The sequence below is a fragment of the Polypterus senegalus genome, chromosome 13 (genome assembly GCF_016835505.1).
Source record: "Polypterus senegalus isolate Bchr_013 chromosome 13, ASM1683550v1, whole genome shotgun sequence".
Taxonomy (NCBI): Eukaryota; Metazoa; Chordata; class Cladistia; order Polypteriformes; family Polypteridae; genus Polypterus; species Polypterus senegalus.
This window is the reverse complement of record NC_053166.1, coordinates 143,793,677-143,820,013: the sequence shown is the minus strand read 5'-3', so window position 1 is coordinate 143,820,013 and position 26,337 is coordinate 143,793,677. Positions and strand designations below refer to the sequence as shown.

At 40.3% G+C, this 26,337-nt stretch overlaps 1 protein-coding gene across 1 annotated transcript in view; it reads right to left on the bottom strand.

The window, feature by feature from the left end:
* The window catches only part of grin2aa (glutamate receptor, ionotropic, N-methyl D-aspartate 2A, a), a 351,755-nt gene that overhangs the window by 83,271 nt on the left and 242,147 nt on the right, over positions 1-26,337 (bottom strand). The window contains 1 exon segment of the mRNA XM_039774586.1: positions 10,505-10,710. Coding sequence (XP_039630520.1) covers positions 10,505-10,710 — 206 coding nt within the window.

The window sequence follows — 26,337 nt, the reverse complement described above, 5'->3', positions numbered from 1 at the left end:
GCTGTCCCTACTCTGAGGGGTTTCTGCATGACCTGGAAGTGCTTTCTTTGTGCAATGTCCTCAGTGATAATATTTGCAGTGTATATATTATGTAATGCATGTAGTATAAAATGCAGTGTATTTGTCATTCCACCAGATGGCACACCCCAAAATTTGTAGCGATAAAATGCATTACTACAAATGTTTATGATGCACGATCTTTGACTCTGGAGTGTGCCATTTGGTACAGGAGTTGTAAAAATGTTAATGTTTGTGATGTGCCATCTGTTCAAATGACAAATGCAATGCATGTTATTACTACAAATGTTTCTGATGCACCATTTGTTGTTATAACAGAGACATGGCAACCGGATGGACACACACATACACAGACACTTATCTTTTTATTAATCTGGAAAAGATAAAAAGCATAAAAGTTTTATTTAGAGGCCAGTATCTTCTCCTTGTTTCATTATATAGTATTAGCCCTGGAATCCGAACGCCACAGAACTCAAACAACTTGGAATCTGAACAAAAAAATTGAGAACATTTTTCCCCTTAATCCGAACACTGCTTTGGAATCCGAGCGCCCCTCATGTTGTTTGTGTGTGTCTGTGCATACTTTTTCACTGCACTCAGGCCAACCATACGCTTTGTCGTTCAGTTCGTTGTCGGAAGCTGTAGTGAAAGCATCTTGTGTAATTTTCACTATTTTTCGCTGCTAATTTTATGCTTTTCTGTCTGTTTTGTGTTATTTTTTTATATAGTAACAACTTAGTGTATTCGCCATGGGTCCTAAAAAGTGTAGTGAGGAAAATACAAGTAAGAAGAAAGCTGTTAGAGTTACAATTGAAGTTAAGAAAGATCTTATCGCTAAGCATGAAAGCAGTACATTTGTGGCTGATCTCGCTACTGTGTTCAGGATGCCTAAATCAACTGGTTGTACAATTTTGAAAAATAAAGAAGCTATCAAAGCAGCTGATGTGGCGAAAGGGGTTATGACACTGACCTCTAGGAGATCGAAAGGTATGGAAGAGATGGAAAAACTCCTCTTAGTTTGAATGAATGAAAAACAGTTGGCTGGTGATGTGATTTCTGATCATTTGTGAGAAAGCCAAGGTCCTCCACGATGATGCCTGATACTAGTGTTCAAAAGGAAGAGTTTAAAGCCGGAAGGGGGCGGCTCGAGAACTTTAAGAAAAGGACTGGGATCCATAGTGTTGTTATGCATGGATAGGCAAAGTAAATACAGGTTTTTATATTTTTAATTTTATTAATTTACATTTTTATTCAAATATTATTATTTGTTAATATTATACCTTAAAATCCAGTGTATTCACTGTTAAAATCATTTTGAAAATTTGAGTTTGTGGGACCCAGGAACAGATTAATCCAGTTTCTATTATTTTAAAGAGGAAAAAATCGAGCGATTTGGAACTTGAACGGCGTTCTGGAACGGATTAAGTTTGGATTCCAAGGTATCACCGTATTTATATTGTTCAGTTTCTATTTCTTCCAAAACCTTCTTAAACTCAGCAACAAAATATCAAAGTGAATAAAGTGAGTACCAGTATTTATAGTCTGCTATTCGTGGGCATGACTGCATTATTAATATCTTTGCTTTTTCTTAGAAGAAAATGTGTAAAAAGCACAACCATAAATCATCTGACACTTACCAGAGCGAATGAGTGCTATTTCCAGGCCACACAAACTCAGCCTTTTTATTCTCTATCATATTATAATAATAGTGCAGCAAAGTATTTATTTTCAATTTCATTAAAGTAAAAAAAGCAAAAAGCAGAAAACAGTGAGAGTGCGAAGGCTGGGCCTGAAAACCTGAAAACACTCAAACAATAACCACAGCTTGCTGAGCTCAGCATGAACACTTCAATTGAGGTTCTTTGCTCTGTAGCCAAATCCATAAATGATTTTTTTTTTTTTTTTCAAACTATATGTCATGAAAGGTTGTTTTTTTTCTTTCTCTTTTTTCCCCATCTCTAGTCTGGTCAGCACTAATTTTAATTTTCACAGTTTGTCAAAATCCTGGAGCTCATTTCCGAAACAGCAATCTATAATACCTTTTGTGTCGCTGGCACAGATACTGCAGAGTTTGGCACAGAATAATGGTGACTAATGGTATAAGAAGTGCACATTCTCTTGATCCTGAAATAGAAATGTAAATGAAAAACCCCACCCGGACCTGCCCCAAAACCCTGGAAGGCTAATGTGCCTCACTGTATGTGCCATGAGCCTGTAGCTGTAGTGCAAACCATACAGTGCTTTATAACTAAAAGGGGGCCATTGACCACATACAGTCAATTCATGCTTTATTGTGCTGTCAATTTAATTTTAAACTGATACATTTGTCCACACTCAATAACCTACAGTGTCCAAGTGAAACATTTTCAGAAGGGTTTGTACACTGGTACATTGGCACATTTATTACAAATGTAAAACTGAAATCCCTCATATAAATAAGTATTCAGATCTTTAATTCAGTATTTTGTAGAAACACCTTAGGCATCAATTGCACACCTGGATTTGGCCAGTTTGTCCCTTTCTTCCTAGCAGATCATTTCAAGTACTACTACGTTGGATGAGGAGACATCTGTAAATGGCCATCTTCAGGTGTCCCCACATATATTATGGAACTACATCTACAAGAGGAATATTTACTGGATATTTTATATATGATCACTGTTAGTTAGTAAGATTATTTTTAAATTGACAGAAGTCTTTTCTTAGTTAAGTTCAAATGTTGGCCTAAACATATTAGAGCATAGACGATTGGAGGTTCTATTTTTGAGCGTGCATTCTGGAGCCGGCTTTCTTCACGTTCCTCTCTGTATTTGACTCCATTCATCCTTCTGTCAATCCTGACTAGTCTACTTTTCTATCCCACTGAGAAGCACCCCACCCCACCAACAACATGGCACGATGCTCTCACCACCATGGTTCACTATACTGATGATATTCGGCAGGTGATGAGCAGTGGCTGGTCTTCACCAACATAGTCCTTGGAGTTTTGCACAAATAGCTGAATGAGTCTAATCAGACCAGAAAATCATTCTCCACATGCCAAGAGTGGGTTCATTCTAGCCACTCCACCGTTTACACCTCATTGATGGAATGCTACTGAGATGGTCATCTTTCCTACAGGTTCTCTCACTTAGCAGAAAACCTCTGATAGAGTGACCATTTGGTTCTTGGTCACCTCCCTGACTAAGGCCCTTCTTGTCCGGTTATTCAGTTGGGCTGGATGACCAACTCTTGGAAGAATCCTGGTGTTTCCAAACCTCTTCTGTGTCATAATTATTGTGAACACTCATAGCTTCACAAATGGGTTTGTTCCCTTGCCATGAGGTCTACAGAGAGCTCCTTGGACCTATGGAACCTTATAGACACAGGTCGGTGTTTTTCTAAACAATGTCCATTCAAATCTATTTGCCAGTTGGACTCAACTCAAGTTTTAGGCACATCTCAAAGAGAATTAAAGCAAGCAGGTTGAACTGACCACAATTTGGAGTTCCATGCCAAAAGGATCTGGATACTTATGTAAATGAAGGAGTTCAGTTTGGGGTTTTTAATAGTATTGCAGACTTCTTCACTTTATCATGGTGGGCATTTGACTGTAGATGGATGGGTAAAAATGACAAATGTGCCCATTTAAAATTATATCGACAGCACAATAAACTGTGCAGAAAGTGAAGGGGTCTGAGAAAGTTTTGAATTCACTGAAGTCATCCTTTACAATTAGAGAGTGGTAGAGTTATATGATCAAAGTGTCAGACAAAACTCATGTGTATGCAGGGAGAAAGTGCCATCAATGACCATTTACTAAAGCATATCTGAGAAGGAACTGTCTTCTGTTGACTCTGAAGTCTTATTTGTTTTTCTGATTTGTCCCTTTTTGCAGCTAGAGAGCCTTTTAGACTCTGCGTGGAAGATGAAGAAAGAGAAAGGCCCTTTTCTGTGCTTCAAAGGACCAAAAGTGGGTTTAAACTCTTCAAAAAAATAAGTTAAAAAATGAGAACCTTTTTGAAATTCATAAGCTTCCTCCACATTCCAGCATTTTGGATGAAATGGATCCGTCCTTCCCCTGGGACTGCGGTTTATTTCTTTTTCCAGACTATCTCCAGTAAGATGGCATACAGAAGACCTGATTGAACTTTCTCGAAACTAATCAGTGCAGCCCCTGCTGTTTCCACAAGACTAGGACGGATCTTTAAATATCAACGTTGAGGTGTCAACCAAATCCGCGCCGGCTGCTCCATAAATCATTCCCAGAGGGGCGTTTATTTGCTGAGCACATCCAGCTCTTTAACTTATCTTTTCAACCTGACAGTCACTTAGAGTCTCTGCTGAATTCTTCCTTTCTTGATGGTCTGAGAAACAGCATGACATAACATATTTAAGGCAAGATTTCTTTTTGAAAACGCTCTCCCAGTGTCAAAAAGTTTTATATTGTGAGTCACATGAAAAAAATGAGAAAATTCAATTCAAATTTCAAACGTAAATGTTGAGAGTAACAGCTCTGCTGAATATAAAGGTACAAGCACATTGTGATTCCATGGACTACTCCACAATCACGCATAAATATAGATTTTTTTCTTAATAAAAATGAAAACTGTTTTTTTTATAATTTACTTAATAGCCGAGAAAATGTTAAATTAATAATAAAATAAATAATGTGTCCCACAACCTGCCAATTATTAGCTACTGACTGTTATCTTACCGTTATCATTGTGATTTATATTTATCCTTGCATTTGCAAGTAAATGTCACTGTCGGCGATTTGCAGCGCATGGGAAAAGCCTGTAGATGAGGCAGAAACTGAAGGCATGCATGGCAGTAGCGGGCAGTTAGAGCTGAGTTTGCACGACAAGTCTTCAATAAAACTCCAGAAAAAAAAAATCTTGCTGTGACTATTAACAAAAAGTCTTTAGATTATTAAAATCCTGTCCATTTATTTTATATAAAACATCTATTGTAAAGTTGTTATTTTATGGAGCAGCAGATATTCAAGGCTAACTAAGGGCAATCAAAACTGACCGTTGACATTTACTCATTTGGCTGACGCCATCAACCAAGTGGACTTACAACATCTGTGGTCGCTGAAGTCGAGGACAACAGAAGGCGGCCACCAATAAAAAGTAAAAAAGCAATTTCTGTTTTTTCTTGGGTGAGTTATGTTCCAGTGTGTTACAGACCGTCAGCCGGCCAGCAGGAAGGAGAGACTTCCTTTAAATACTCAAGTTCGTTGATAAGAATAAGAAAAGAGGAAACGTAGCAGTTCATCTTGAGGTTATTACATGCATTGCTATGGCCGCTGTTCACATCCTGAATTTGTATGTGCAGTAAAACACAGTGTTTTTTACAGACAAAGAGTTGTCAGCATTAACACAGTTTTAGGAAATACACTTCTGCTAGCTTGCACGTACATAAGTCCAGTTACGGCAAGTTTGTCCTAACGGTTAAAGGGTGTATGCGACTCAGCGGTTTTAGACAATGCTCACTTCCTTATACTTTTTTTTGCATGCACATTTCTCATAAAATATCAAGGGTTACATAAAGGTTAGTTCGATACATTACATTAGTTGTAAAGAAATTACGTTCTTATTGCTTTAGTATCTGCATTAGATTACATTTGCTCAGTTAGCTTAGCACATTCTTATTTAATACATAAGTGTCACGCTTCTTGTAGTTCTATTAGCATCATACTTCTATTATTTGGAAAGACTGACACACCTTAATTCTAAATATTCTTTCTCACGTTTCAGATACATTTGGTTGCATTTGTTTTGCTGCAATGGGCTGGCGCCCTGCCCAGGGTTTGTTCCTGCCTTGCACCCTGTGTTGTCTGGGATTGGCTCCAGCAGACCCCTGTGACCCTGTGTTAGGATATAGCAGGTTGGAAAATGACTGGCTGGCTGACACTTGTTTTGTGTTTCCAACTTGTACACGGACAAGTGAAGAGACTTGCTGATGGAGGGGATTTGAACACACAGCTTTGGGGTTTGAAGTCACTTGCCTTAACCACTGCGCCACACTGCCTGTATCAAAGAGTTAAAAAGATGGGACAGTTGGGTCAGGTGTGCAACAATATACGATGCAGATGGATAGGAGCTGAACTAACTGATGTTGGGCCAACAAGCTGACAAGAGTCTGAGAGAAGACTGAGAAAATGGAAGGATAGAAACAGGGAGATTAAAAAGAAAAAATGAAAGGCAAAATTAATTTACAAAAATTCATTCAGGGTGGTATGGTGGTGCAGTGGTAGTGCTGCTGCCTTGCGGTTAGGAGACCTGGATTCACGTCCCAGGCCCTCCCTGCGCAGAGTTTGCATGTTCTCCCCTGTTCTCTTCCAGGTGCTCCGGTTTCCTCCCACAGTCCAAAGACATGCAGGTTTGGTGCATTGGCGATCCTAAATTGTCCCTAGTGTGAGTGTGCCCTGCAGTGGGCTGGCGCCCTGCCCGGTGTTTGTTCCTGCCTTCGACTCCGTGTTAGGATATAGCGGGTTGGATAATAGATGGATGGAAATTTATTCACAAAAAATTCAGAACCAGAGTAACAAAACAAAATAAGGATTCAACAAAAGGACATCTGAGAAAAAAAAAAAACAGGGTTCTGTCCACAACATGAATAAGGAATGTAACCTTCAGCTGTCTTTTTAACCAGTCATGCCTCTTACCCTGAGGTCATGACCTCTGAGGACACACCCCTACTAATGCAGGCAGTCAACCTAACAAGTGGGGTCATAAATGATGGCAACCACTAAGAAAACAAAATGGTGGCCGAAACAGTGTAAAAATTAAAATATGTGGAAAAATAAAAAACTGAAACATCAGAATTGAGTTCAGCAGCTCAAAATAAGTTATAGATCATTTAAAAGCGCATACAAAAATATTTACATTTTCAAAATCCCAACTGAGCTGTGGGGCAAAGTTTTATGGTACCATGAACACCAACCAGGTACTTCTGGCTCAATGCGACATGTTTATTTAATGCACCCCAAAGCAAAAGCAAATTGTATTTTAGATTGTGCTCCTTGGCATCATAATACATGAAACAGCAATGAAATGGTCCACATCGCCATCTTGAATAGTGTTACTGTGATGATGTCATGCATTGGCCTTATTATGCATCGCTCCATCATATATTTTAGAATGTCTGACACCTTATATTCCAAATCATAACCTTAGATCTTCAAATGAGTGTCTGCTTAGAATTCCAAGAGCTAAACTTAAAAGAAATGGTGAGGCGGCCTTCTGCTGTTATGCACCTAAAATCTGGAACAGCCTGCCCAAAGGAATTCACCAGGCTGACACGGTGGAGCACTTTAAAAAAAAGACTGCTAAAAACACATTACTTTAACATGGCTTTTGATAACTTCATCTTAGTTAAATACTTGTGCTCTGTATATTTAATTGATTATCATTACTATCCATGGTGGCTCCAAAATCCGTACTAACCCCTACTTTCTCTTCTGTTTTTTTTTTTCTGGTTTTCTGTGGTGGTGATCTGCACCACCACCACCCAATCAGAACACCATGATGTTGCTACATTGATGGAGTAAAGACCAGAAGTCCATGTGACCGTCATCATCAAGTCCTTCTGTGTGAACCCTGAATACCATGAGGACTGATTGAGGTCATTTATGTTAGATAGAAGGCCTAGAGGGGGCTGGGTGGTCTTGTGGCCTCTGAAACCCTGCAGATTTTTTTCTCCGGCCGTCTGGCGTTTTTTTGTTTTTTCTGTCCTCCCTGGCCATCGAACTTTTAATTAGTGTTCTCTTATTTTAATTCTTACTTTGTTTTTTTCTCTTTCTTCATCATGTAAAGCACTTTGAGCTACATTATTTGTATGAAAATGTGCTACAGAAATAAATGTTGTTGTTGTTATGGTCATGTGATGGCAGTGTGTTGCCAACAACAATATGGACACAACAATCCAAAAAAATATATATATATATATATATATATATATATATATATATATATATATATATATATATATATATATATATATATATTGTGGAGGACTGCTGGCTTCGTGCTCCGGCCCTCACCCCAAGGCCGACAGGAGGAGCTTTCCCGACAGTAGGATCATGCCCCGAGTTCCAGCAGGGCCTCATGGACTATGTAGTATTTATACACAGCCCTGCTGGATACATTGGGGGCCACCGGAAGTCGCTGTAGGGGGGCTCGTGGGCTCTTGTTTGCCCTATAACCCGGGAGTACGTCACGGTCACGTGACAGGAAGGAACGACGTGCTCCCGGGGTGAAGAAAAGGACTGTTTACCTTGACCCGGAAGTAATAAGGAACTGTGGTCTGATTGGGCAGGAACAATTTCCCCTTGGGATTAATAAAGTATCTATCTATCTATCTATCTATCTATCTATCTATCTATCTATCTATCTAACACCCCCGGGTCAGGGTGTATAAAAGGACTATGGGCCAGTCCAGACACTGAGCTGAGCTGGGAGGTAGAGGGGCGAAGTGTCTGGGCGAGGAGGAGAGAATAGTGTTGGTGTTGTTGGGTTAGTTTATGAGTAGTGTGGAGGGTGCTTTGTGCACATTATTATTAAACAATAAAAAGTCTTGGACTTGTATCCGGTGTCTGGAGTCGTACCTGATGGTTCAAGGGAGCACTAGCTCCCCCTACTGCCACAGTATATATATATCACAGTATATATTGTCAGGGATGCCAGGGGCAACGACCCGGCCGGGACGCCATGAGGGACCGGATGTGGGTCTGTGCCCACCCTGGATCACATGGGGGCTGGTTTCCTGGTTGCTCTGGGGGCCACGGGTACAGGGCATGGAAGCTCCACCCTGTAGGGGCCCGTGGTCACCGCCAGGAGGCGCCCCAATGCCTTGGGGACCTGTTACCCCAGCACTTCCGCCACACCAGGAAGTGCTGGGGGGAAGAATTAGGACGGCGCCCAGAGAGCTGCCGGGAGGACAGCCGGCACTTCCGCCACGCTGGGGCGTGGCCAGAGGAGGAATGCCGGGAACACCTGGGGCTCATCCGGGGACTGTTTAAAAGTGGCCGTCTCCATTCATTTTCAGTGCTAGAGTCGGGTGGAAGCAGGACGAGGCAGAAGAGAGTGTGGAGGCAGCCCGAAGAGAAGGCATTGAGTGGCCAGGACTGTGAATTGTGGTTTGTGCACTAACGTGACTGTGTCTGAGTGACATAATTATTATTAATAGTTTGCAAATAAACGTGTGGTGGTGATTAAGAACATGTCTGCCTGTCTGTGTCCGGCCGCGTCCACACATATATATATATATATATATATATATATATATATATATATATATATATATATATATATATATATATATATATATATATATATATATATATATATATGTGGAGGATGGCCGCCATTTATCCCGCCAATACCCCAAGCCGCCAGGTGGAGCCCTCCTTGCAGCATGGAGGTCCCCAGAAGACCAGCAGGGCATTATGGACAATATGGTTTTTATGCACAGCCCTGCTGGATGCCATGGGGGCCACAAGAGGGAGCTGCAACAGGACTGTGGGAGCTCACAGACGGCGAGCTGAGCTGGGTGGAAGGGTCTGGGAGCTGGAGGATTGTATTATTGTGATTATTAGTGATTTATATGAGTATTGTGGAGGAGAGGGTGTTTTGTACACTGTGGCTGAAGAATAAAGTCGAATTGAGGACTTTTACCTGGTGTCTGGAGTCGTGGACAGGGGTTCAAGGGAGCGAGATCGACACCTATCTACCACTATATATATATATATATATATATATATATATATATATATATATATATATATATATATATATATATATATATATATATTTTATAAAATGGCTGTGAAATATGAAAAGGCCGTGAGATGTGGTCGAAAATAACGAGGTGGACAAAGGTTGTTTTTTGACTAAATCAAAAACTCATTCTCTTCTAAACTCCATCACTGATTAACCACTTTCTGAGTCGGTCGAGTTGTCCATTATTACCCTGTGGAACATGTTCAGGGCTGAATGGGAGTCAGAGGGCCAAACTGTCCAACGTGACATCAAATTAAAATGAGTTATCTGCAAAGTATAGTCTATGGGAATGCCAATAATGGCAGATTCTTTTGCAGTTGACGGTGGACTGGTAACTCTGAGGCTCGAGATCTGCACTGGTAATTGGAAGTTTGCCAGTTCAAATCCCGTAAATGCCAAAAGTGACTCTACTTCTTTGAGCCCTTGAGCGAGGCCCTTAACCTGCAATTGCTCCATCCTGGGTATGACGTTAGTCTGCATCCAGCCCTGTATGTAGGCCCTTCAACCTGCAGGGAAAATCCTGGGGGTTGGTGACAGAGTTGGCACTCCAGCCACCATAAAAAAAACTCACACTGTTCCACTCCATTATGGCTGCACTCAGGTCCTAATCTGGGATCCTGAGGTGGTTTCCCATGTGGTGGGCGCAGTCATGCGCCGTATCAGCATCTGCTCCTAACCTCTCTCTCTTTGGCAGTAAAAGAAAACAAGCATTTTCTCACTCTAGTTTGACGTGCTTCCGGCAGGGCACTGAGTTTCTCATACACGTTCCAGTTAAGCTGTCCACATTCTCCACAATTACAAAGGGGGCCTCCTCCAGGGTGACAATGCTTAGATGGTTATCATCCGTCTCCGTGTCTCCGAATGAATTAAACCGAGGCCAGACCGGATATCTCAGGGTCAGACTTTGGTTTTCCCATCTCCCTACCTAAAAGAAAAAGAGAAAAGAAAAACATTTATTTTTTTTTTATAATTTGATTGCCAGCTGTGCACCGCCAGGAACTCAACAACCGTGTATTATTATTGTAATTTTACACTGGAATATTTTGGGGGTAATTTCACAGTACCTTGTTGGTTTGTAGGCTGATTTCTATCTGCGGTGAAAACACTTGGCTTTGGTTTAAATTTATTCTCATCCCAGTCTCAGTGCTCCTAACCGACTAGTTATTCTTGGATGTACAGATTAATGAAATGCCTCATATTTTGAGTTCCCCACAGGGGCAGCCCTTCATCTCCCACGCTAACTTCTTCGCAAGATGAAGTTTTCAAAGATTCATTAAAAGTCATGCTTGCACGAGGCTCTTAGATTGACAGCTACAGATGCAATTTAATTTGCTAAGTTCTTAATGTACTGGTTCAGAGCGCCAATACACTAGTATCACTGGGTGAGCAGAAGGGGAAAAAAAAATCAAATTTGTGATCAGGTGTAAAAAGAAGTACACATTACTGCTGGTTACTGTCCTGAATTTATTCAATGAGACATTTAGAAGAACAAAAAGGGAAATCTTTATTCCATTTAGCTTTTCTGAGGTAATTGGGATGAGACAAATACCCGACCTTCCCTTTTGATTATCAAACAGCGAGAGTGATTATAAAACAGGTAGGAGAATTCAAAGTCTTGCAGCAGCCAATTTAACAATTTGACAGTCATGCAAATTACACAATGGCAAGCAGAAATAAAGGCAGACGAGCTGCCTTGATGATGTTCGCGTTTCAGATAATTGGAGTCGTGTTCCGTTCTATCTTTGGTGTGCGTCTCCCCAAGCCGCTGATTATGTGGCTTTAGCTGTTATGGGCGAGTGTGGGTGCTTTCCTGAAGCTCGGTATGCAAACACTGGAAGCCTACACATGTTCATTTTTCTGTTTTAATGTAACTGAGAAAAAATTATAAATATCTCCTTGGCAAAATGTACTACTTTTTTAGTATTATTGATTTCATTTGACCCATTTGCAATTTTGGTATACGGGAAAAATCTGAGATTTTTATGAAGCAGTTTCTCTCATTTTAAGGCTGCATTTCTCAGTTCTGTTTTCCATGATCTCCATATGCTTACCTACTTATCCTCTTCGCTTTAATCGAAGCAGAAGGTCAACACAAGAGCATCCCACTCTGAACAGTTTTTCATCTTTGCTTCTGCTTTGCCCCAGCTTGCTCAATTCTCTATGTCCAACTTTGGCCAGTTTGTTTTTGCTCTGTCTTCGTGTCTATGGTCCTTTGGTGTCCATCAAAGGGCTGCTTGTGACTCTTGTTCTTGGCATCCTTAATACATACCCAAGCAATCAGAAATGTTCAATGACACAATTGGAATTTGTAAGATCTAGTAAGTCCTTGTCAGATATCCAGCTTAGCCAGAACGCTTGTTTTTCAGAGACAGCAATGATGGAAGGTAGATGGTGGCCACATGTCGATCGTGGTTATATGCCAACATTACATTTGCTCCTATACGGCAGGATGGACTTCACATTGCTATTATAGATTCTAGGATTCATCTTGCAACTGTAGTGCTTCATCTTCTACATGAATCTTACCAATTTGAATACTACTTTAGCTAGCCCTGCTCTCAAACTCTTTCTTGGTGGAGTCCTTGAGGGTGACTAATGCAATCAAGTAAATAACGCTGTCTACTCATTCATTTTTGGTACATCCGATGTAGTATTAAGCTACATCGCTTGAGTCTTCTTTGTGTTGATCTGGAGTTCAGTTTGATTTGCATAATGAAGACTTGGGGCTGAGAGCAGAGTGATACCCCTCTTGTAACTTAATCCTGATACTCTGTATGTTCAATTCATCATAATAACTATTCATGGTGGCTCTAAAATCGGTACTGACCCCTACTCTCTTTTCTGTTTCTTTTTCCGGTTTCTTTGTGGTGGTGGCCTGCGCCACCTCCATCTACTCAAAGCTTCATGATGCTCCAACAATGATGGATGGATTAAAAGGAAGAAGTCTACGTGACCATCATCATCATCAAGCCCTTCCGTGAGAATCCTAAATCCAAAGAGGACTGTTTCATTTATGTTAGGTAGAATGCCCAGAGGGGACTGGGCGGTCTCATGGTCTGGAATCCCTACAGATTTTATTTTTTCTCCAGCCGCCTGGAGTTTTTTGTTTTTTCTGTCCCCCCTGGCCATTGAACCTTACTCTTATTCGATGTTAATGTTGATTTATTTTGTTTTATAATTGTGTCTTTCATTTTTCTATTCTTTAATATGTAAAGCACTTTGAGCTACTGTTTGTATGAAAATGTGCTATATAAATAAATGTTGTTGTTGTTGTTGTTGTTGTAGCCACAATATACTCAACCCAAAGTAATGTCTTCTTATCTACTGCTGTATATTCATAATCATGTCCTGATTCCTCAACAACAGTTTCCAAAATCATATTCTGCTCTTATATGTTGGATGCATTGAGTTAAGATAAACTTTTAAAGAGCAGCAGTAGCCATACTGTGGAGATTAGGAGGTTTCTCTAGAAGAAACTCAAGGAAGAGTCACCACAATGAATCAGAGTCGCCCACCATTCAGGAGTGGGTTCTGATAGTGCAGAAGAGTACAAGAATCTGCACAGATCGCATTTGTGAATTGTACACCAGAGGTGAGGGTCTAGGAGATGAAATTTCAATTAGCCTTTGCTGAAGAAGACAGTTTCTTGAGGTCAGGGGCAAGTTCTTGAAGTAGAAAACAGAAATCAAATCTGGGCAGTAGGGAATGAAGTGATGAATTGCAAGGGGTACAGCAGACATGAAGGCTTGATAGATGAAATCTGAATTAGTCATTATTGTAGATCGATGTCTCCTCGATTTAAGAATTGTTTTTATTTTTTGTGGAAACTATGGAGAAAATCTGTTCAGCATTGAGCAGACTCATAAATTACGAGAAATTACAGCAGAAATGTGTTAGGATAAAATAGTAAACGGAAGAGTAGTAAATGAGCCATAAGGGAGTTTAACAGAACTGCCACAGAAAATGAGGCCGCCGAAGCACTAAAACTAAAAACAGAAACCAAACCCTATTCCTTTTCAAAGTTTACTTTAAATTGCATTCTTTTTAACTTTTAAAGTTTAGATAATTCACTGGGTGTTTCACCATCTTTTAAAACATGGTGGCCATGATTTCACAATTCTGACAAATTTGAAACAGGGACTGAGAGATGAGAAAAGAGGCAAAACAGAAAAAAACAAGATGAAAAAAAAAAAAATAAAAAAACCCAAAACGTTAACCAAAATTCAGAGTTGACGTCACAAGCAAAAACAAAACCACAGTAGGCACCTGAAAAAAATCTTTCTATAAAAATACATGAAGGGTTTGAATACAAACAGTAGACAATAGGACTGGCAAGCAACCATCTTAAACAGAGTCATTGTGATGATGTCATGTGCTGTGCAGTCAGTGGCCATGTAAAGGTCAGGTCAGGTTGGGCAGCATGCACTGATACAGTGCGTTGCTGCACCTATCACATGACGAAACAACTCAGGATCCCAGTTGGCAGGCCCCTCCACCCAAGGCAGATACGCAGGCCAGTCCATTCCCAACCTCCGGAAATTAATATCTATCTGCCACAGCCAGGTGTTACGTGGGCGTCCCCTTGGTCTGGTCCAGCTGCTCACGACCAAAACAATGAGGATTCTATGACCCAGATCACCCGCGGGGAATCATGCCACATGGTCGTATTGCTGTAAACTGACACTTTCGCACAATGCAGGTAACATGCCTCATTTGGGACTCCATGATCAACTCTTCGTTCGACACAAAGTCAAACCAGCGGTACCCGTGGATTTTTTGAAGAGACACAGTTCCGAAGAGTCCAGTCTTTGTCCCAGGTCACGGATATAGCAAAACAGGTGGCACCAGGACTCTGAAGTTTTGCTCCTTTGTCCTCTTTCCGAGATTTCCAGCGACCTCATGACCCCCCCATGCTCTCCTGTTTTATCTTAGTAGAGTAATATATATTGCTCTGCTTTCCCTGATTGTATTATTAATATGTAGCCTTAGAATGCCTAATCTCACAGACTTACCACTGTTTATAAGATATTATTCTATATAACTTATCCCCACCTTCCCTTCTATATCTATAACCTCAGGCAATTAGATGTAGTAAAAAGACAAGCAGGAGTTAAGTTACACATAAAATAATGTATTACTGATAATATTCATAAATAATAACAAAATGCAAAGTACATTTGAATATTGGCAACCATACAACCTGATAAAATGGTGATGTGTAATTCAGGTGGCACACAGACTTGGAGTTACTTAAAATGTCTCTAGTTAAGGCATCGTTGGTGCTCAGCTTTCAGCCACATGTCTGTTCAACATGGCTGCTGAGCTGTGCTCTTCATTGTGTTGTCCTCATCTTCACAGGTTAGCAAGAGAGATGCTTCTTTAATCATATGTTGGTAAGAGAGAGAGAATGTGGTTGAGCAAGCAAATTTATAGGTTTTCTGTCCAACTCCCTACAGCAAATAGGATATCATGGTACTTGAAGGCCTCTGAGAAAAGCCAATTCCAAACAGCCATACCTCAGACCAATGGGTGAAATAGAACATCTTATCTCCTGCCCCCCGCCCCCCCAAGACCATATATTACGCTAACCTGGCTTTGTGTGGGGGATGGGAGAAAAGACTTTAGCAAAGAAATGCTCATCAAACTGGTTTAAGACACATCCCCCAAATCCTGTCGTAAAATTACAAAGAAAAGTCGTAAACATGGGGGGAATAAACAAGAATGCCTCTCACCAAGGTACCACTAAATTACATTGGTTTGCCTAAATTAGAAATAAAGACATACAAAACATTTATCAAGTTATCTGCAAAATCTCACATCACAACATCTCCCAATCCATCTACTGACTTCATAGGAAGAGTCACCAGAGACATGAAAGTCACTGCTGAGGTAAGTAAGTCCTTCAATGACGTTGACATTCTCTCTGCAGACAGACACACTGCTACTGATGGCTGTCCTTAAGAGGTCATTAAAGGCCTGGATCTTGGTTTACAGTAATCCCTCCTCGATCGCAGGGGTTGCGTTTCAGACCTCCCAGCGATAGGTGAAAATCCGCGAAGTAGAAACCATATGTTTGTATGGTTATTTTTTATATATGTTAAGCCCTTACAAACTCTCCCACACTGTTTATAAATATTCCCTGCACAGTTATACAGTATAAACCCTTTCTCTCTTAGATATTAGGTAAGATTCATTGAAATTATGTATGTAAACACACTGTTTATATACAGTAAAAGCTAAATATTATTTTAAAGATATCGAGTGTCTCCGATATCACATATGTTACAGCCATTACGATAGACAGGCCACCAGCAATAAATACGTACAATGCAAGAAAAATTGTATACAGTAAATGTGTGTACAGTGATACTAAACGTACTTACATGTACTAAGTACTGTAAGTAGAAAATTAATTATTGTTACTTACCAACAATGACACGATGACTTGCCCGATAACGATGAGTTTAATTTTACTGCACAACAAAGGAGAGTGTTACAGCCCTTCTAAAGGAGCCACTTCAGGCAACTGTGTAGCACCGCTGTTGTTCTTCAATCCAAATCCCTAAAGCAGATTCCATCCAGACTACTGCCTTATTACATCCACTTACAACTCGTTTTGCACCCTGGTTAAAAGGACACTGCAGCCGCAGATCTTATATTCCTTTCGTACTTTTTAAATAAAAAGAATCGTAGCCTCATTGATGCTGTAATGGCATTCTACAGTGGTGTAGCTTTTCCCTTCTTTCAACAAATACAAAATGTTTACCTTTTCGGCAATCGTCAACATCTTCCGTTGGCGCTTGGGCACAGACCCTGAAGCAGTAGCAGGAGCAGATCGTTTTGGAGCCTTAATGAAGGGCTTGACTATGCACAAAGATAAATACAAAAGAGCACAAAAGTTAACTCTTTACACAGCGAAATACGTTTATGCTGAATGAGCAAGACGAGACTTCCTGGTTGACACCGCATTCAGCACACAGGAACTTAACTGCGTGCTCTGATTGGTTAGCTTCTCAGCCATCCACCAATAGCGTCCCTTGTATGAAATCAACTGGGCAAACCAACTGAAGAAGCATGTACAGGAAGTAAAAAGACCCATTGTCCACAGAACCCGCGAAGCAGCAAATAATCCGCATTATATATTTAGTTATGCTTACATATAAAATCCGCGATAGAGTGAAGCCGCGAAAGTCAAAGCACGATATAGCGAGGGATTACTGTATATCCAGGACACTGCAGGCCCAGGCACTCAGACTAATCGCTAAGTCTCTCAAGAGGCCTGATCAGAGCCTCCATTGACTCCGCAAAAGCATGTGAAGGCTGTAGGACATTGTGCTTAACAATAATATGGACAAAACTGTCTAAGAAAAACAAAGCAGGACAGTGATGTCACCAAAATACCATTAAAGGTAATAGCAAGCTTTAAACAAATACACAAGTGCAAAATACTGTTAGTCTGAAAATTCCTAGAAAGGAAAATCCGTTTTATCCTGCTTAGCATGTTGCCTCCATAAGCATTGCCATTGCAAAATGGATGGATGCCTAAACGTATTAATAAAAATTACAATTGGGACATGCAATAAATAAAAAAACTAGCAAAATACCAGTGCTTCGCAGCAGAGTAGTAGTGTGCTAAAGAAGTTATGAAAAATAAAAGGAAACATTTTAAAAATAACATAACATGATTGTCAATGGAATTTTCGTAGACTTATTTTAGTATTGAGAGTGAATTTGATGATTGTAAAGAGTTTCATTTATGATTGTAAATGTTGTGTATGAGAAATGCACATTTTTAGGATGTAAGGACGTTTATAGTTCTGCCCTCGGGCTGTAAAATGACCAAGCTGTCTGCTGAGCTTACTCTTGAGCAGGCAACGTGCAGTTGGCCACGTGAGGAGCAATCTTGTGTCAAGTCAATGGTGACCTTTCTTTAGAGTCTGGCCCTGTGACTTATTTATTGTCATAGCGAAGCAGACCCTTACTGGAAACTGGAGGAGTTTGAATTGGTATGGGAGGTCAGAGGGTTTGAGAAGGATGCAAGGAATAAATCCAGTCTCCCCGAGCCAGTTCCAGTGAAGACAGTTGCCTCAATGAGGTTCTTGTGCAGAGATTTGATCAGAAGCCTGGTGCCTTTATAAAGTTTTAGTGGTTGTAAGTTTCGTAGTAACATAATTGGTGTGCCGACCTTCAAAAGTAAAGTATGCGGAGGCATGCCCGGATGATTAAGAGTGTGAAGGAACTACCGGGTAGTGCACCGCGTCCTCTAGTTCTACAACAGAGTCGACAGACTTATATGTTTTTGGTTCAGAAGTTAGTTGGTGAGGTAAAATGGTGTTTATATGTGAAGTCATGTCATTTTTTGGTGCTAGAATAGCTCTCTCCCTCAACCATGAGATGTCCCTTTCCTCCAGATTTCATAGGTTGGGGTAAACATTTTCAATAAGGATTTGTAAGGTATTCACCAGGAGACAGAGATTATTAGGAACATTGATTTTACAGTTCTGTTCAATTAAATTGCCATCACCTATTTTTTGATGAGGGGAGCAGCGAACTCTCCAGCTTTTTTGTCAAAGTTCAAGTTGTGACAGATAGGGGGCGCTGTCATCCCCTTGAACCCTCAGATCAGATGCCAGACACCAGATAAAAGTCCAAATAAATTTATTTTTACAATAAAGTGCACAAAGCACCTTCACCTCCACTATTCCTTAAATAAATCACAATAATAATAAATCAATATAAATCACAACAATCCTCCATACCTTCCAGCAGCTCAGTCACCCTTCCTCCCAACTCAGCCCCACGCTGGGATCTCCCACAGTTCTTTTTAAAGTCCTTGACCCGGAAGTGTTTCTGTCCCTCAGTCCATGTGACTTTGTAACACTTCTGGGTTGGGTGTAAACTCCTTGTTCTCTTCAGCCCGGAAGTACGTCATTCCTTCTGTCCCCATGACTAGGAAGAAGGCTATACGGAAAATATACGTCCCTGAGCCTCCCTGCAGCGTCCCCTGGCAGCCCCAGGGTATCCAGCAGGGTTGTGAAGTAAAACTCCATCGTCCATGATGCCCTGCTGGAATTCGGGGCACCTCTACGTTGCAGGGAGGGCTCCATCTGGCGGCTTGGGGGTATTGGCTGGGATGAACTTCTGGCCATATACCACAAAGTAAACCTCATGTTTATTCTTAAGGTAAGAACATTTGTCTTAGGCCATAGGTATGAAGACTTCAGACATGCTTTAACTTCGTGTTCCTCTTGGGACAACCGGTAAGGTCTGCCGGAAGTCTCCGGCCAGCAAGACTGTCAAGCCTCACATCATTTTTGTTGTGTTTCTGCTGTCTTGTAGGGTCCTGTCTAAAGCCTCAACACCTGGTCTCTGTGCCATAGTGCATTCATCCCATACAATGAGCTTACAATCGCGCAGCACTTGCGCCATGGTGCTCTGCTTGGATATGGGGGGATCAGTATGGGTGAGGTTTAGAGGTAGCCTGAAAAAAGAATGAGCAGTCCTTTCTCCCTTGAAGCCGTGGAGTAAAGAAGAAGGGAGCAGAGAGCATGACGAACAGCTGAGGAGTTTTATGGTTTTCTCTCCCTTCTAAAATAGAAGTTGGGCACTGGCTGCCCAGATTAAGGCCATATCTAAGCAGCAAAAGTACATTTAGATCACCAAAGATATTTCTAGTTGTAGTTGTTGTACTGTATATGTATACTAACATTTACAAGGAAAAATAAGCAATTTCAATAAAATGGTACATGATGGGAGAATGTAAAGGTGATTTTTGTAATCAGCAGGACAAAATGTAAAATACACTCCAAAGTGTTCACCCAGCAAATCTTTCTTGTCCAGTGTATTCAGTCACGTCGTAGAGTATTTGGTACGACATTCTCCCATACAGGGCTGTGTTCACAGAATCTACCACAGCACAATTTTGTCTCATCCTAGTAACTGGCACATGTAGCCCAGTGAGGTGCTGTCTCTGCGGCACAGATCTGCTTGACTCCCACTGCCAGTTGTCTGTGTCGTGAGGAAACATTGCAATGAAAGCAGACGTGTCATTGATTTGCCTTTTTTGCTTCCTAGCAGCTGATGTGTATTAAGTAAATGAAGCTCATATTAAACATTCAACCAACTGATTCAGAACAGGTTTCATCAACCGTAAGGCACATCCTGATTTGTCTCCTTTTTTGAATTATCTTCAAATTATCCTTTTTATTTTATGTTCCATTTTTGTTGGCTTCGTAAAGCATCTTCTGGAAGGTCCTACACAGAAATCTACAAAGGTCGAGGGAATGAAGCAGAGCCTTCTACAGTATGTGATGTGACATACAATAAAATTGAGCTGTTATTTAGAGATTAGGTCTTGGAGAAACAGGGAGCCTGATAATTATGATGTGACCATAAACCAGCACACAGTTCTCTCTCTTTTGTAAGAGTGCTGCTGTCGGCATTTCTCTAAGTTATATTCTCAGTAGTCCCGTGTAAGGCGAGGCTGGGGAGTTTCGACTCATTAGGTAAGTGTTTGATTAAAACTCTGCCTTCCTGCAGATGGATTGGTATTTTCCTTGCCTTGCATGTCAGCGCACGTCTATATTCATTAGTATGAAGTGAGTAGAAGTAAAGATGGCACAACTGAGACCAGAGGGACATGGTGGATTACAGTTCAATCGCCATTCAGTTATTCATCACTCAACATTTAATTCTGCTAGGTGTGCATTTGCTCGTCTTGCTTATTGACAAGGTGGCTGGAGAGGAAAGAGGCTTATTAAAAATGTATAGAATTAATGGGATGCTGCAGACTTTGTAGCTGGTGTGCTTAATCTCTCCTGGTAGGGAAAACAAACACATTTGTAATGACTTTATCTCATACTGGGCTGGAACTCCATGGCAATGGGGCTGAGTTGCCCTCACTTGTGTGAGTTAACCCAGTGAGTTGTTTTTTTTTTTTTGTTGTTGCTATTTTTGTCTGTTATTACACAGTTGAATGCCTTGTATTCAGTGTTAATAATGTCAATCAGTCATTTTTCAACCCGCTATATCCTAACTACAGGGTCATGGAGGTCTGCTGGAGCCAATCCCAGGCAGCACAGGGTGCAAGGCAGGAACAAACCCCAGGCAGAGCGCACACTAGGGACAATTTAGGATCGCCAATGCACCTAACCTGCATGTCCTTGGACTGTTGGAAGCTCACGCAGACACAGGGAGAACATGCAAACTCCACGCATGGAGGACCCGGGAAGCGAACTCCGGTCTCTTTACTGTGAGGCAGCAGCGCTACCACTGCGCCACCATGCCGCCCTTGACAACAATGTCAATGACAATTTATTTATATAGCACATTTAAAACAACATAGGAATGCTGTAGCCAAAGTGCTTTACAATAATAGAATAAAAGGAGAACATACAATTAACATAAATAACATAAATAGAAATAAAATAAATTAACATAAATAAAATAAATAATAAACATAAGTCATGTTACATAATCACAATGAGGAAACCATCACTATCACTGAAGGTCACGGAATGCAAGTGAATAGAAATGAGTCTTTAATCTCGTTTTGAATTGTAGACGTCTCCTTTATGTGACGAGGTAAAGAGTTTCACAGGCGAGGAGTGGCGGCTGCCAAAGTCCTGTCTGTCCCCTTAGTTTTACACTTGGTACGAGGGACAACAAGGGACAACTGACCAGAAGATCTAAGCACTCTAGATGGCTGGTGTAAAACACACAATTCAGATAAATAGGCAGGAGCAAGGCCATGTAAAGATTTAAAAACTAGCAACAAGATTTTAAAATCAATTTAAAAACTGACAGGCAGCCAGTGTAAAGAAGCTAATATTGGAGAAACAGAGTCAGACTTTCTTGCCCCAACCAGAAAGCGAGTGGCAGCATTTTGGACCAACTGTAACCTGCGTGTCAGGGATTTGCTAATCCCAGAATACAGCGAGTTGCAGTAATCAAGGTGAGAAAAGATAAAAGCATGAGTAGCTTTCTCAAGATCTCTAGAAGATAAATAAGGCTTGATCTTACCTAAAAGACGAAGCTGGAAAAAGCAACTCTTGACTACAGAATTCACTTGTTTCTCAAAAGAGAGGTTACTGTCAAAGATAACACCAAGACTGCGGACTTGAGGTTTGCAATCAAACATTTTATATTTTATTTACTCTATTCCACATATTCTTGGAAAATGAGAATGTTAATGTCAATGTAATAATTTGTTAACCCTTTCATTTAGGTTCTGCATTTATTACTCGTTTACTCTGATGTAACAAGACCTTATCAAAGGCTTCTTTCAGTCTTAATGACACTTAAAAAGCATCAGTAAAGTGGACACTCATCTGTGCAGAACTGTGTCAGAATTGGCTTAAGTGAGACATATGTCACTTGATATTGCATGCTTCAGTATTAGGCCTGTGAATCCTTCGTATTCACAAGTTACTTTATCAGCATATCAAATGCCATACTGCACAGAGATGAATAATCTATCTACCAATGCCTTATGACCATAATCAAGACAAGAAGAAGCCTTTGTTTAGGTCTAGTTATGTAAAAGAAAATGAAGAAGAGATGCTTTTTTGCACTACCTCAACTAAAGTGTTGCTGCCATCTTCAATTGAGCTGCTTGAAAAGAGCAACACAATAATATGCTGGTAAAAAGTAAGCAATTCATCCATCATTGACAGTGTTAAGCTAAGAAGCAAATAAAGTAATAACTATTGACTGGGTTAGTGATATGTAATCAATAACATGTTAATCACTGGTTGTGTTAAGACTAAATACTCAAAAATGTATTAAAGACTAATCACATCAATGGCATGTAATAAATATGCTAATCATGGTCTGTGTTTAGGCCAAGTAATCAATACTGCCAATCATTAACCATATTTAGGCCAAGTAATCATATTAGTGATGTTTGTGTCACACGTGTACGCATTGGAGACAGTCTATAGGCTCAGGTGATGGTAATTCTCCGCCGAGACAGGAGATGGCGTCGTGTTTTAACAGCCTCTCTTTTTCTCCCCGTGCAGAAGGGAAGATTGACAGCTTTGCATCTCTGACGTCACTTCTGAAGGGTCCGTCCACCTGGACCAGCCTCTTCCTCCCAGAATACCTGATCTTGAGCAGTCCACCAAAACGGATGAAAGTCGTTTTTACGCGCGTTTCTTTTACATTTGATCTTTTCAGTTATAAAAGGTTGGGGGCAAGATGCCCCAAAACTGTCTGTCATCTCATTACATTTGTTATAATCATGATTGTCTTAAGGCTAAATAATCAATAATGTATTGATCATTATTCATGACAGTGGTAAGTGCTAGTTATTGATTTCAGGGCATGTGATCAATGAGTGTGCATACATGCACACACATAACCAGATTAAGGTGAATAACGTGGCTAAGGCAGAAACCTTATTAATTTTTAGAAGATTAAATTAGATTATTTGTATTTATTATTTTATTAATAATCTGCATTTATATGTTCAAGTAATCTTCTGAAGTTCTCCTTTGGCAAAAAGCTCTGATGTCATTAATCTACACCAAAAAGATATGAACACCACCACCGGCCACCATAATTATGAAACTAAGCATGAAACTGTAACAATTTTCATGTGTTTTATAAATATGTTTAGTCAAATGGACACTTTATTTATAGGTGTCCATTACCGGATTGCACACAGTGCACTCTTTTCTACTTGGCTGTGCAACTGAGCCCTGCAAAGGCCCCGGCGCGTGTGTTTTTTGCCTTATTATACTTAGTGTTCCTAAAATAAAAATAATAATGCAGGCATTTTTACTTCAACAAAATAAGAATTGCTTTAGATTACTCCTTGCTTTAAAAAGTAACATAATGCCCATTACTTTTATTACCCTACTGCTCTCGAGGTTGTGTTGTTGAGCTTAATGCTGTACGTTCCGCTCTTTAACATAAATGTCACCGTTTCTGAAATACTGAGACAGATTATTTCAACCAGGAGAAGAAATACTGTAAAGAGAGCATGCAAACATTTGCCTATGAAACGTATTTATTAAACGCTTCTACCCGTAGCTGCTAAAAACGAGTGTGCGAAGCTGACAACCTCCAAGGGGCTGAATACTTCTTACAGGCAGTGTACATGTTAAATGTTAATTTAACACTCTTGATTTTGCTGCGTACTTAAAACATTTTTTGAGTGCTTCATCTGAGTTGGACTGATGCCCTGTTCAGTACTGCTGTTTGGATGCTATCAGGACAGCTTCTAAATTGGATTAAGTGGGCCTAAGAATGTTAAATTATGTTACGTGAGTGTTTCATGCCTGGGTGAAATGAATTAGTTAGTGTTGCCACCTGTCTAACAATTCCATGCGTACATTTTCCATTATCTCTCTGTCTTCCTGTGAGATTTATTCAGGTATTTGTTTTCATCCTAACATCCCAAAGCTTAATTGGCATCTCAGCCTTGTGCCCAGTGCTGTCGGTTTAGTGCCAAGAATACTCTGAAGAAAACAGTGGATTTAGGCAACGGATGGATGCAGGAATAGATTCTAGACGGCAAAGTCAGGAACTACTGTGCACAGTTAATCGGTTTAGAGTTACTGGTGGATAGTGGAAATAACCTGGTGGCATAAAAGCTGGAGTAACAGCAGCATCTCGGTCAGGGTTCTTCCTCTGGCTGGGGTTCAAAGTCTTATTTTCTGTCCTTTTTGTTCTTTGTTGTACCATTTATTGCTACTATTAATGTTACTTTTGTTAACTATTTACTGTATTTTCTTTGCCTGTATTATGCTCCATGTGTTTTGTGGGTGATGTTCCAAGTGGTAGGGCCGCTAGTCACCTCCATGAACTACCCTCTACCTTATAAAACCGGAGGATCTCCCACAGTTCCTGGCAGTTCATTTTGAATGTGCTTTGGACTGGTGAGTTCTTCTGCTTTTTATAACTTCTGTGTGCTTTATGATGTTTCTGGACCTTCTGCTCAGTGTTTTGACCTTGCTAATGGAAGCTGTACTGGTACTTTTTTTATTTGAATTGCCTCCTTGTTACAGGTAATTCCATTTTGCCTTTGTGCTCCATGAAGTTTCATTATAACTGGAATATGTTTGTGTGAAGAATAATATATTTATTTTATAAAGAGTCAGTGTTTGCCCTTATCACTAGCTAGGTTTTGATGGTGATATCCCCCTCTAGTGGGTATTATTGGAAATGTTTGGGACAACATATTTTAGAACACTTTAGTGCTTGGGATTCCCAGTTCGTGACAGTTTTAATAGAAGATGGTGAAGTGGTCAATACAAGCAGAGGTCATGGGAGCTGTGTCCATGTGGTTATGAATATTTTCAGCTATACTATCTTGCTTTGGGAAATGCGATAGTAACAGTCCCTTTGACCAGGTCTCCTAAGTTTGAATTCTGTTTGATTTCATGGTCTCCTTCTGTCTGTACAGGATTCTCTTGGTGTGTTACATTAAATGTGAATTTTAAATTGATCAAATGTAGGTGTGTATATGAGTGGGCCTAGCAATAGGCTGCCACTCCAGTCAAGGGTTCTTTTCCTCATCATATACCATGTTGTGATATCTTGCAACAATGAATCACAACATGACAATAAAGGGTGATCGGACCTTAAAATAATGCAAAACCCAGACCAGAACCTCACTAGTCTAAGCCTCAGGACCAAAATCTCATCCTAGAAAGCGTGGTCCAAAACTCAACAGGCAGGTACCTAGGCTTAGGAATTGGGCTAAGGCTTTTAAAGTTCAAAGAATCACAAAATTTCAATAGCTAACAAACAAATAAAGAGAGAAAAACCATAAACAAAATCTCTAGCTAGACAAAAACAAATCAAGTTCCTTGAATATTAAACAATTTATTGAAGGATCCAAAAAGACTGCTCAAAGGCAATTCAGAACAAAACATAAAAAATGTATTTGCTAAAAAGTAAAAATCTTAAGCAAACAAGCCCAAAGACTGAGTCTAATAACAGTAGCTTAAAACAAAGCAGGGGTCAAAGTCAGTAAATCCAAAAAACACAGGAACCTCAAGAGAAGTCATGATTCACAAAAGAAACGAATATGGATGCTGCAGTGAAATCAGCAGTTTCTCCATTTATACTGCTGGGGCAGTCCCCTCCCACCCAGCTGCATCAACAGGAGGCCACGCCTCCTTAGGCGCTGTTATGACAAAATCTTCATCCTAGATTCATCTTCTTGATCCCCATTTCACTGCACCAATAGAATACAAACACTCCTAGGACTCCAGCAATTAAAAAATAAATGTACTTTTATATATATTTATTCATTCAAAGAAGCCTCAGGAACATATCATGCAAACGTTAGTCCTGAACTATAATCACAGATATGCTAATGATTCTTTGTGCAGATAAAACACAAAATTGCGATAAAGTGTGATTGGACCTTAACTTCTTCTTCTTCTTTTTCTTTCGACTGCTCCCGTTAGGGGTTGCCACAGCAGATCATCTTCTTCCATATCTTTCTGTCCTCTGAATCTTGTTCTGTTAAGTATTTAAACTCCTCCACCTTTGCCAACTCTACTCCCCGCATCCTCACCATTCCACTGACCTTCCTCTC